We start from the raw sequence: 13,965 nt of genomic DNA, 5'->3' as shown, positions 1-13,965 counted from the left end.
AAGGCTAATTCTGTTAAAATCTCCTGGTCAGAAGAGTAAATGATCAAAAAACAACAGAAAGTTTAAAAGGAAACTGCTTTAGAGTGCTATTTAAAAATGGAATGATTTGATACATTTAGAGAAGTTTGTTACATTAAGCAAATTCATTCCCTAAAATAATATCTGATGTAGAAACAGAATCCTTCAGCTAAGATTTGATGTAAATTAAATCATTTAAATAGTAGACAAGTTATTATGTATATGGATATTTCTATTTTATATTGATACAAATAATATATATTATATAAATATCTTGGTTTGGCCCAACACATAAATGCATGCCTTTGTGTATTAAATACAAGTTTGTTTAGAGGAAGGAAAAAAAACTAAAGTTTTTTTTTGTTTTGTTTTAAACATGTCCAAATCGGTTCTTTGCAAGGCTTCTCCTTTTCCTACATTCTCTAAACACATTTCCAACAGCTTCAAAATAATTTCTTGAATTTTTTCAAAATCTAGCTGAAGATTGTTCAACAAAGAATTTAATTCAGACCCCAGCTCTTTTCCCCAGAATCATTAGAATACTTTGAAATCCCTTATTCATTGGCACTGGAAAACAGCCCCAGAAGAATTTCTGTTTCCTTCTCTACTAAAATGATTCTTCAATAAAGATTTTTTAAAATCATTTTAAATGCAGATGAGGACTGTCCTTCACCTGACATTGCCCTTGGATAAAATTTGCTCTATTCATACAGCAAATGTCTAAAAGTATCTCTGTCTCTCTAGTGCTCTGTTGCTATTCTCTTCCCATGAAACCTCTTCATCTCTTCTCTTCCTGCAGCTTCTGTTGCTTTACTTTCTATAATCCTCTTTTTTCTATTATCAAAAGTAGTAACATCTACTCATAGTTGCTGATATAGACTATAGAAGGTAACTATAGAAGGGAAGGGGAAAGCCATAAATATCTACTACTGTGTTATCCATGAAGGTTTATGATTACAACCGTGATTTCCATAGCTCTCTTCTACTGAAAACATTTAGGTAGGGAGAAGGGTCAGCTACAACTTCAACTGAAATAAAGCACAGGAAGTAAACAGTGAAAGGCAGACTTAGGTCTTGGCATATCACTATGTGCATTTGTCAGACAACTATAGAAAGCGTCTTAGAGGTGCAGTGTCTGCAGGAATTTCCAGCTGCAATCTATACACTAAGCAAGGCAAGAGGAAAAACTGATAATTACATGGATTCGGTGACATGCAAAAGAAGACCTATGACTACTCCAAGTAGTAAGCTGGAGTTATCTTTCTCAACTGGCAAACACTTTTCCTCTTCCATTCAGGACTGAATGGATTAATACACAGATTTTAAAAAAATGTTTTTTTTAAACAAAATTGCCGAGAACCTTTAAGAATTGATATAATCTTCACTGAATGTGCAGTCTAATAATTTCACATCTACAGAATGATAATTAATGCTTTTTGGCTTTCTGTTAATGTAATTCCTAATGCTGTCCCTTGCATCATTCTTTGCAGTAATGACACAGTCTGTTTCCTTGCAGGAATCCCAAGGACAGCCGAAGGATGACAAGGTGATAAAAATGAAAGTGGAAGTTTCATTTTAGGTGGCTTCTAAACTGCAGCTAAACTTAGCATACTCTCAAATGCAGAAGAAATTCTGTTTTGTAGCCAGGAAATTACATTACGTGAAATAACAGCTTGCATAAAGATTAACATAAAGATCACATGCTCGTAGGAAAGACTATGAAACTATGGCATGCCCACCTTCTCCTGTACTCTTTTGCAAATGTTTCTGCTTTAGTATCAGAAACTGAGGACTTACAGTGGCCATTCAGAATGACTTCCCTCTTTTCTTATACTTCTGCAGAACTTATATTACAAGCATTTTGTCTGATACTTGCTCATGATTTGATTATTATTAATTTTCAATGGCTCCATCTCTTTGAAATTGAAGAGCTGTACGAAGTGTTAGCTGCATACAAGGTCCTGAACGCAAAAGGATGTCTTCATTCATTGTGCTATTGTTTTTAGACAGGATCCCCAGTCTCTCATACTTACCAGATGAAAAATTTGCTAAGAATAGTATTAAACTGCTACTTTGACATTTGTGTGCAGAATTGCCTTTGTTGTTGCATCACTTCCCCACCTGCATAGGGTTGATCTGCACTGAACGCTCGAAGCACTCCACGCACTGCCCAAACTGCCGGTTGCGGAGGTGGAGGAGGCCTTTGGAGCGCTGTGCCCGGGCGCTGCGGTGCCTCGAGAGCTCCCAGGCCTTGTCGTAGTACTGGGGGTCTTTGAGAACGTCACCAAGCAAACAGTATAGTCCTGGTGTCTCCTTTTTCTCTAGCTCTCTTCTCAGTATTTCTTCTGCCTGTCAAAAAGCAGAGAGAAGTGAATTCCTTAATGGGACAATTTGCTGTCTATTAATCACCTACCTGAACAATACCACTTTAGTATCTTGCAATCATCAGCGAATTATCAGTGGTTTTCGGTTTAATGCACCAAGAAAAATCTACCCATCAAAGCAAGAAGCAGCTTGCTCCTTGTTTTATATCCTACGTGTATATTCTGTCCAAAGAGCAAATATCAGTCCCAGAAATCAAACCTACACCCTCCTCTTGGCAATGCAGTATCAGTACCATGAAGATCCTCTTATTATATCTGCATTTTTTAATATTTTCTAATAAGTACTCTTGCCATCCCTTTCTCTCTAACTATTCTTCTCTGAAGATAGTTACTTCCATTCTATTATGTATGAAGATGCATCTGTCTTCAAACTGTTGGTTCTGGAAATGCTATTCTTCTACACAAAATGCAGATGTTATACATTTACCTAAACATTTAAGATAAAGTATATTCAGAACATATATAGCATTACGGAAAAGAAGACACAAGCTGGGTCTGCCAGACAATCTACTGGGCTATAAACAATTTTCAAAAGCTCTTTATCTCAGGGTCACTATCTCATTCTAACAACAAAGTTTTTGTTTCTTTTTTCAAACAAGAGATAGTCTGCCTTGGCCTTTCCAAAAGATAAGCATGCTGGACAGATGATCTGTTGTTCAGACTGAACTCTTACATCAGTGCCCCACTGCAAAAATGTAACATATATAATTCAGTGCAGTATAAATCTGCTATTTGAAAAGATCTATTTGAACAATCTGAAACCACAAGAAATCTGACATAGCCTACCACAGAATTAGTGTTTGACATTGAAACGTTATTCATTCTTCTACCATAGCTAGCTTATTTAACAGGAAAGCTGTGTTTATCTCTGCATTTAAATTATTATTGCTTTTCTTGTTCTTATGAGAACTGTTTTCTTTCACATTCAAATAATCTCTAGAGAATCAAATAAATGGCTGCTATATGAGCCTTCCTCCTCCAATAATTCATTGATCCTATTTGAAAATTATCTTTAGTAGAATGACTTCAAATATTTTACTTTGTTTTGAAATTTTTAATGTATACTTTTAACACTTCATTCTTACTATCATCTTGGTTAAAGAAAGTAGCAGAAATAGAAAAGCAGGCATATCCTTGAAGTGCACAAATATGAAGAAGGTAGTGTATTGTTTAGATTTGCAAAGGGATATTTAACTGGCAAAAATGGAATCAAATTAAGAGGAAAATTATGAGCTGAATATCAGGAAAATAAGTAAACAACAACTGCTTTTAAAGTGGCTTCTTCAAAAACTGCTGAAGAGTCTATTATTTGAGGCAATTAGAATCAGCCTAGTCAAAGCTCTAGAAAACACAGCCTAGTAAGAAGGCTGCACTTGCAAAGGGCATGGCTAGATGTCATTCCTCCTCCTTCTCTGCCTCCACTAATTGCTGTGACAGATTAAAGGAACACATATTAATAACAGACCTTTAAAATGAATCGTTGCAGAACAGGAAGAACTAGGCACTTTATGATTGCAGTAATCACATTAGGTACCAAAAGGTAAGCTTTTTTATTTCCCCCCTTCTTCAAACAAAGGAAAAGGACTGTGAACTTTCGCTGTGCGAAGAGCAGCTATGAGGTGAAAAGTGCATTGCATGCTGCTCCTTTACCTCTTCCAGAATAGGGCACTGCCAGGCTTAGCTCGCTCTTCTATGATAGTGCCTCGTACTACTAATACACCAGACCAACAAGCCAACCATTCACTAATAATGTTTCATATTTAAGAGCGCAAAAACATCATGTTCTGGCCTAAGTTTGCAAGGATTCATTGCCAACATAAATATTTCAGCACAGAGATAAAACAGAGAATTAAATAAGCAGAAATCTGACTTTTTCTTCAACTCATTAGCTATCTGATCACCCCTCTGGCACTTTACAAACCTTTTTATTACTTAAATCTGTAAAGGCTAATACAAGCGATCGTAACCAGGAACTAAGAAATTTGTATTCCTGAAACATTTGTCTTCTGCAAAACCAGGTAGTACTTTAAAACAGGACTTCTCATTTTGCTGCATATTCCTCTATAAGTTCATAGTAGACTACTTTCAAAAAATGCACATTTAATCTTTGATACGAACTTTGCTCCTGCAAAGGGGCAAATCTTGTCTTGAAAACAGAATTCTTATCAAGAAACATTCTCCACTCAGTTAATACAGTGTATATAAAATGAAATATAACCATTAGAGATGTAATTACTCTTACCCATTAAAGAGATTTTAATTATTAGTTGGTATGTTTTGTAACTGAAAATTATATTTAAATTAAACAAGCTCTGATAAGAAAAATATCAATAAAAAATTAACTAAAAATAAAAATTGAAACTTTAATCCTTGCTGACTGAAACAGATGTAATTTTAACAACACTGTTTTTCACAGAATGGTCTACAGTGAAATGGATGGAAATCGATCTTCAGTTAATAAGACAGTTGATTTGAGCATGAGAAAGACTGAAGCTGTTCTCTTGCTTTCTGGACTACTACAGCTGATACAGGAATTAAATAGGCAGTGCTTCATAAAAACTCACAATCATTAAAGAAGTTTCTGGCTTAAGTGACTTTTCATTAGTCAGTACAGAAACTCCTAGAAACCAAGTTTAAGATTCCTCCTACATTCGGCTTCCCAACTGCAACTTTCACTTGCCTGTCCCATGCACATGTTCCCAGCCTTTTATTTTACCTGTTTTGTAAGAGCCTCTATACAAGCCTCACGCATTACAATGATCTATCCATTCTTTTATACAATAATTCAATCCTCTGCTAGTTTAGAGAATTTCCTAAAATGCTTTCTTCTTCTCTATTTGGACAGTATTTCCTAGGCTACCAGAAAAGTAGCATGAAGAAGGAGAACAGATGATCATGGAAAGAGGTAGTGAGAGAAAAGGAGAACTCTTAAATTGTAATTTCATCTTTCTCTATAATTTCATGTATGACCTTGGGCAAGTCACTTACTCTTCTTTCTCAGTTTTGTAGCTACATATAGGGAATGCTTACCTGCTTTCAAAGTGTACTGGAAATCAATCAATTTCTTGAACTATCTCATGTGCTCATCAGCATAGCACTATACCTGACTTTGCTTCTGGGAAGCATTTCCTGAATTTAAAGCTAAGTTTCTGAGTTCTTACTACAGTTGTGCTTTGTTGTTCAAATGTTCCAAGAAATTTGTGGATTTTTTCATTCATAAATTTATCTTGACAAGAAAAATAATGTTGTGGAAGGTGGATTGCTGGGTGGGTTAAACTAAAACCAGGCTGCATATCATGCTGTTTTCCCTACTCTAAGGGGATTATGAGGATAGGGATAGAGCTGAGAACAGTGTTTCAAGACAGAATACCAGGCTGATGCTAAAACGCGGCTCTCATGAATCCAGCAACGGTCAACAGCTACAGTGCTCTAGAGCTCCCACAAGGGAGAAAGTCCTCATTTCAATTGGAAGAACTGAAAATTCTTATCTCTAGTTCATCCTTCCTTTCTTTTATTTTTTGGCAGTGAAACAGAGCCATTTTTATTATATTTTCTATTTCAGGTGAAGTTGAGAGACCTCTCATGCCTTAAACCAAATAAAGCTGTCTGTTGTAAATAATTCTCTGAAGATCTCTGGGTCTTATTCACAGTTAAAGGAAAAGGGAGAGGGACACAGTAGAGAATCCGACTTTTCAACATCAGTTTTCACTATGCACATGGAGATTAGTGTTTGCCTTTCAACAAGTCTGCTAGAGGAATATAAAAAGTATAATGCTGGAATGACAAAGACACAGACTATCAACATACTGCACATTCAGATTTTATAATACTCTTTTTGTACTGTGCCCTGCTTTGCGCAGTTTAGCACTGTTACTCTTTTGTCGGCTCACGTTGTCATACCAGTTTCTACTAATTATGTTCAGTTTATGAAAGATACGACTCTATACTCATTTACAATAACAGTAAAAAATCCACAAAAAATTATTAAATATTAGTGACATTTTACTCTGCTGTATTCCCTCTGTTATAATTGAGAGAAGTATGTGTTTTCCAAGTATGGAGTTTTACATAGCCACATCTACATGCTCTGTTTCTTTAACAATGCATATTTCAAAAATAAAGGAACCTATTATTACTCCACCACCAAAATTACACCAAAATCATTGCTATCTCTGATATCTGGCTGTTTTATTAGGTTTTTAAATTATTCTTTTCCATATAAAAGCAGTCGTCAGTGGAAGACATGCAAAACTATTAAAACAGTTTGTTCTTTTAGGCACATATATAGTAAGTTCTTTAATGAGGTCAACATCCACTGAACAACATATTGCACTAGTAGATTTTCATGTACTTCCAAAAGAATAACTACCACGTTTAAAAAAATTAAAACACTTTTGATGAATACGAACAGTTCAGACTCTGAAAGCATTCTGATAAGGAGCACAAATATTCACTCCCCTTAGTGTACAGATAAATGTTTCTAATTTTTCAGCTTTTTTGATCTGAAGCTAACTTTGTTTCAGCACTACTGTTATTTAGTACTTACAAAGTGTTTTCTATTTTTCAAAGCACAGCACAAGCACTCATTCTGAAAGCACTTCTAACCAGTTTCCTGTGTCAGATATCCTGTCCTATTCTCTGAGTGCCATTTTCATAGCTCCCTAAGGGCAGTTCGTGAATGTAACTAGGAGAGAATGCATTTCCAGGAAATGGAAAATACTGACCTCTACTTCTCCACTGTACTGAAAGGATTCTGATATTAGCATACCATGCCCAAGGCATGCATAATGTGACGCAGAGTTTGGCAGTGAAATCCATCTGTCAGTTTATAAGGACCAGAATCTAGGCATTGGTATATGCTAATTAGAAAAAGTATGAAAGTATGAGAAATTTTAGATTTTTTTTTATTAATTGCAGTTATAGCTCTCTATTCTGCAAACTTAACTTAGTATAAGCACAGGCTTTGTGCTTAGGTCTTCATATAGGCATATATACATTCATGTATTTAATGACACTAAGATATCAACAGAAAAAGAACACACTTTTGTCTAAAAGTCAGTACTGCTGAAAGCTACATAAACACTGAATACAAGGTGTGACAGTATAAATTCCTGGGAGATTGCACCAGAAAGAAAACACAGCTTAAGTTATATAGGCATAGGCACTGTTTCCAGGTATCGTTTCCTAAAATCCTCCTTTCATTGCTCTGATAGTAACAGCCAAACATTCGACAATAGGAGGGCTGCTACAGTCTGCTACCAGCATTTTTAAACAGTTCTGTCATTTATACGTAGAATTAGATTATGGCTTTAAATTGTTTTTGCCTGGAGCTGGTCACATGTAGCTTCAGCCTTATTAAGGAAATGATGAAGAACTTGAGGAAAACATCAGTATAGAGTGAAAAGAATAGATAAAGCCTTTCAATCTCAAGAAGCCACTAATTGTCTCAAATGTTTGATTCTATAATTTTAGCAATATGTTAACATTAAGTAATTAAACACACCAAGCACTGAGGTTGTCCTATTGATCGTGTTTGTAAAAACTGCAGTTAACAGTTTGAAATCAAGTGGGAATGAAAACAGATTCCCTTTCAGACAAATTCCTTACCCACCACCTTGGCATCTCCCCGTCATGACTGCTACAGCCTTCTTGAAACACCCACGCTACACCTTGCTGCTCATCCATAGGTTCTAACTTAATTTTCCTCACGTATTTTCAAGAAATAATATCACCATCTTCTCTCTGAATCTAGACATGAAGTTTTCTCAATAATTTTTTCAATGTATCAGGTTTAAGTACCTTCTTGCCTTTTAAGTAATTTCTTATTTATTCCTCCTTCAATTGCTCATGATCTCAGATCTTTTTTTAGCATTCTAGAGGTAATGACAGACTTGTTTGTCATGTGCCCATTTTTCCTGTAAGAACTTTCCTCATGGTAGCCCTACAGAAGTGAATGTCCTAAGTGGACTGACAGCTCAAGTCAGGCAGGCCTTCCTATTTCAGATCCCATTTCAAAACTCAGGATCTCAGCTGTGAAAACCAGTTCCTCTTACCTTTCCATGCTGTCCTGCTCTTTCATAGCAGATTACGACATCTTCCCACATTTCCAGCTCCTCAAATATCTGTAAGGCTGAGCTGGTGCACCCCAGCTCAAAGAGTAAGCTTGCAAGTTGATGCTGGAAAGAGAAGAAATTCCAGATAATTGAAAATAGTTAGGCACATACTACTCTCCATTTTTCTTTCTTTCTTTTTTTTTTTTTTTTAAGATACTAGGGGCACTTCTGACATCATCAAGAAGCATAGAGAATATGAAATTATTCTATTGAAATCTCAAGTTTAAGCCTCACAAATATATAAATAGCTCCAAAAAAATCAACAGATTCTGATCTGTCTCCAGTTCACGTCAATAACTTAACTTCTTTGAACTAGTTTACAATGGAATACAAAGGGGTAAGCAAACATGTGAAGGATGAACTGAAAGTGCCGAACTGCCACTCCTTCAATCGGGTACGTGGCACGTTCGGCTGGATGGGAGTTGTAGCACTAGGTTGGGAAAGCTGAGAGGGGGAAACAAGCTGAAGGCAGCGTTAAAGTCTCTTCTAGCAATCCTTTGCTGTAATAATCTTTACCTGGGGAGGTCCATCACACCACATGAAGAGAAAGGTTCTGACATGATTTTGCTAGGTACACTCTACCCAGTGTAAATAACCACTGTCCCAAACAGTCACTGCCAAAGGATGTTAGTTTTTAGTCAAATCAGTACTGGATTTGAGCTCACGTTCAACTCTTTAGCTGAGTTTTCCTCACAGATAAGCCAGCCGCTTTGTTATTTCAAATTCAGTCTATTATTTCAGCATACTTGTAAAAATAAATGAGTAATTCTTTCCATTTAAACATAAACAAGGTATATTTTCATGACTTTGAAAAGTTGTCTTTGGTCCTTTATTTGTTTTTTAAGAGGAGATTAAAATCACATACAGTTTTTCAACTTTGAAGTAAATAAGTTTATCATTTCTTCATGTGAAAAATACACCATTTGGTTTGCAAGAAAAATGAGAGCGTATTGTATAAAAGGGGCCCTAATCATGCTTTGATATCCGTACAGTGAACCTTGCCAATGGTTTTGCTGATCTTGAACGGATTCCCTGAAGTTCCATGCAGATGTCATGGCGCGCTCTTTATAGGCTTGGACTCAGTATCTGTTACAAGGAGCGAGGAGTGACCATACAGAAATAGATGCAGTAATCGTAAAATTAAGTTGGCTACAGTTCTTTGACAAAAATACATAATAAACTCCATGAAAGTCTGTAACAAAGTAATTATTTGTTAGCTTGATATTAATTGCTTAGGAAAAAAAATACATTTTCCAGCATCTGGAATTAAATCACATTTCAGTTTTATTAAATTTACTCAGAGTCAAATTTGGTAAAATTTATATAGGCAATGCCTCTTTATTACTATAACGAGAAGACTGCAGTCATCTTCCATTATAAATCTCTATTTTAGCATTTCTATCTTTGGCTTGGAAAATTGGCTTGGATTGAAAAGTGCCACTCTGACAGATGGAAATGAAAACCACATTTGCTAGTTTTATTGCAAGTGCCTGTTGAAAGATTGTGCAGAATAATTTGAAAATGCTAGAAAAAAATATGATTGGTTAAAGCAACATGCACTGAGTTTAGAAACCAAAAAAGAATAAAACAACATTAAAAGTAAACAACACGCACGCCTTTGGAGGTATCTAATGTAAACAGTTTTCTTAAGTTGGTTGTTAAATACAGCACCATCAGATAAGACTCTAATGCGTAGATTTCTGTTGTAGAAAGTTTATGTTCAAGATAAACAGTATAATTTGGGAAAAAGTATCCTGTCTACACTACCGAAAAGGCATATGTCTAGGAAATAAAAAATGTCTCGGCCCCAGTTCTTCAACATACCTTTGACTCCTGGACATAGCTGCTTTGACCTTGAAAGCAGCTTGAAATGAATGCTCATTAAAAGATGCTCATTAAAGAATGCAAGAAATGAAAGTAAAACAGTAATAAACAGTAAGATAGTAGCAGGATTATTTTTACAGGAGGCATGTTCAAAGTTTAAAAAATGGACAAAATCTTTCAATGAAGGAAAAAGGAAAATACGGAAAAATGGCACTACAAGCAATTACTTCTGTGTATGACAGAACAAGACTTCTGAAAGCCAAACAGTCTGTAGAATTTGATTTCTTTCCAGAAAACCTATCGTGGTGTCAGGCTACGTCTTTATTTCTACAGTGTTTCAATGCAAGACCATATCATACCATCTCAACTTTGGAGTCATACTGTAACAAAAATAGTGAGAAACAGAGACTCTTTAACAAAGTCTCATATGGGGTAGCTTCACACCTGTATGGCCCAACGTGGCGGCACCTGACAACAGTAGAAAATCTTCATGCGCTCCGATACTGAAGTATTTGTATCTTCAAATTGGTCTGCAAGTGCCTGTAAATGCAAAGTGTGTTCTGATTTAATGAAAAAAAAATTCAAAGTGTTCAGGACTTAGGTATTCTTGACATAACACAGAAATTATATTAAAGATAACATGACATGAAAGCAAGCTTACACCGTAAGATGCTACAGTATTTTTATTAAGATGACAATACCCTACTGTAAGAAAATTTAGCAAACATTTATGCAAAAACTATTACAAGTAATAATAAATAAAAAAGTTTTGAAAATAAAAAAGTTTTGAAGATATTCAAAGTGCATAAAACAGGACTAAAACCCAAATTTAAAATCCGAACCAGTGTAGCATCTAAACAGAATGCTCTTAAGAGAAAATATTGAAGAGTAAAAATGTGTCAAATGATTTGTCTAATGCATTTCAATTCTTTAGCTAGCTTTTCCTGACACAGATAACACTGATGCACTTAAAATATGACATTTCTGATAAAAGATAAGAGAAAAGACATACAATGCTCTGAGTCATTCTTTGAGAAACACAGTTCTAATATAGAATAAATTGTTATGACAGAGAATACAATTCAATTTAGGCTTTTTTTTGTTTTGGGAGAACTGTGGATGTTCTGAAACTGTTGAACTATTCTGAAACCCTTTGAAAGAGAGGAACAACTTTTGCATAGTAAAAGTGCAGCAACAATTCTTGCTCTGTAAATCCACTATCAAATTAATTAAATCAAAATTCAACAGCAGGAAAAATAAAGTGTTAAAGGTAGCTACACCCAGAAAGTCAGTCAGAAAATAAGGAAGAAACTCTTTCAAATACTAGTCATCACTAAAGCTGCACATATAAAATGTAAATAAATGTAAGGCCAGAGATACAAATTAGGGAATATTAAATTACTTGCCTTCATATGACTCATCTGTCCAAGTCTCACATATAATTCGGTCAAAGATTTATAGAAAGAGCTAGAAAGATTCCCAGAATTTTCTCAGCATGGAAGATGAATGCAGAAAACACAGATTTCCAAACAAAAGGAAAAGTTGGATACGATCTCTTTCTTTCTCTCTCTCTCTCTAAATGCAACTATTGGCTACCTACCTAATTTGTATCAAGAATACAAATAGTATTTGTGTAAAATTAAAATTCAGTTATGTGATTTAAACTGCCAAGCAACTTATAACCGCCAAGCAATTTATAACTGCCATTGACTTTAATGGGATTTTTTCTTATTAAAAGAACGAAGTACCCAGTAAATCCCAACAAGTAACAATAATTTAAGCTTTTAAATCCATGCTCAGCCTCCTAATTTTAAATATTAATATTTAAAATGTGTAATCTTATTCACATTCTCTTATAAAATTATCTCCAGAGACCTGTTCCCAGAGATTATCCGGAAACCTATCCCAAGAAACGGCTGAGGTGTATTTATAATAAAGGGACAGACTAATAAGATCACATTCCTTAATACGGTTGTGAACAGTCCAAAAAGGTGTCAGATTCAAATAACATCTTTAAAATAATATTAATTAAAGAGTTTACTTGACTATAAACTATAAAACAAATCATATTCTGTTTTAGTACTGCTGAACTGTTCTAACACTATGCAGAAGCACATTTTTCTATATTCTGTTACAACAAAAATTAAATGAAAAATTGTCTAATTTCTCAGGTAATCATTTTACAAGACCAGACAAGGTAGTAAATTACAGCGGGAAATTTTGAAAAATAATTGCCCTAAGCCAGAACAAAGCCAGAAAATCCTAAATGTTTCCTGTAAAATAAGTTTTGGGGAGAACTAAACATGGAAGACAGAAGATGTTTTAAAATGCTTTGTCCTTGTTTTAATTTTTTTTATTTCCCCTGTTCCAAAAGAAAAACTGGAATTTAAAGAAAACAGTTTTTCAAAAGCAAAGTATTTTATTGGAAAGTTTGTAGCCATATCTACTTTCTACCTCTCTTATGTAGAGGAGCCTAATGTAAATGACACGTTGTAGGACAATACGACTATTAGCAAGTTGAATTCTCCCCTCTCCCAAAGTAAATACTGTACTCTTTCCACAATTCCAATAAAAACTGAAAATGTAGGTAAAAAAAAATATGAATATTAGACATTCCCTGAAAAAGAAAAAAATGCTGAGGAACTTAAAAGTTATTAAAATCCATGGTTCATGCACTCTTTTGTATGTTGAAAAAACAGGAAGCTCTGGTGGTTCTGCATACTAGTGATGTGTGGAAAGTAAGTTATTAGAAGACTGCTGAATTCTGTGTTTCTGAATAACGCTTGAAGAAAACAGAATTGGGTTGTATAGGGGGCGGACAATCAGAATCCTAACCTTAATGCCATAGCTAATGACTAAACACAGAACTATAAACCAATAAAATGGAAGAGACGACACTGCCAAATGAACATTCTTTCTCATTAATAATCTTCAGCATAAATTCTGTCTCAGGAAAAAAATCTGTATAAATACAGAGCCTTCGCAACATAGTCGAAAGATGGGTATCTGTTTAACTAGAGTCTCAAATTCCTGACTCAGAAATTCCTAAACAGAACTACAGCACAAGCCAACTAAAATTCACAACTCTAAGTGATATATGATTTCTTGTATATGCAGCATTTAAAAACTATTAAGCCCAATGGATCAAAAGCCCCAACCATGTAGCATACCCTTTCCCAAGGCTTGGGCTGCCGTAGATACCAAGTTACTAAGTCAAAACTAACAGTTACAGAGATAAACAAATCTAGCCTGGAAACAACAACTATGTAGATGACCGTGATGGAATTTTTAATCACAAGCAAAGACTACATTATAGTCAGATGAAAACAGGAAAAGACAGCTCTAGAAATTCAAATTCTTTCTCCCCATCTCATACCGTAGACTTTGGTAAGAAACTAAGAAAGCACAATGGGTACCCTGTGTTTGGGATAAGTAGAGCATGTTACTTCAAAAAAAGATCACATTAGAGCTTTGTCCACTTTACTAATTCATCATAAATCACACGCAGCCAGTAATTATCCAGGAATTGAGTACACGAGGTTAAGGATTGTTTCCTTATTCCACCCTGGATATCTTTTCCATACATTCATTCCCATTGCACTTCTCTGCTTTGCCTCCATGTTCAA

The 13,965-nt window shown here is 35.1% G+C and overlaps 1 protein-coding gene across 3 annotated transcripts in view; it reads right to left on the bottom strand.

The window, feature by feature from the left end:
• The window catches only part of TTC27 (tetratricopeptide repeat domain 27), a 140,075-nt gene that overhangs the window by 28,522 nt on the left and 97,588 nt on the right, over nt 1-13,965 (bottom strand). For 2 of the 3 annotated variants that reach the window (XM_026122989.2, XM_026122990.2), the window contains exons 11-13: nt 10,784-10,879; nt 8,456-8,578; nt 2,140-2,367 (exon numbers count right to left, since the gene is read on the bottom strand). In XM_026122989.2, coding sequence (XP_025978774.2) covers nt 2,140-2,367; nt 8,456-8,578; nt 10,784-10,879 — 447 coding nt within the window. The remainder of the gene's footprint in view (nt 1-2,139; nt 2,368-8,455; nt 8,579-10,783; nt 10,880-13,965) is intronic. The other variant, XM_064509468.1, reaches the window with a different exon arrangement.

This window comes from Dromaius novaehollandiae, chromosome 3 (genome assembly GCF_036370855.1).
Source record: "Dromaius novaehollandiae isolate bDroNov1 chromosome 3, bDroNov1.hap1, whole genome shotgun sequence".
Lineage (NCBI taxonomy): Eukaryota > Metazoa > Chordata > Aves > Casuariiformes > Dromaiidae > Dromaius > Dromaius novaehollandiae.
The sequence above is the reverse complement of the archived record's forward strand: the minus strand, read 5'-3'. Positions and strand labels throughout refer to the sequence as shown.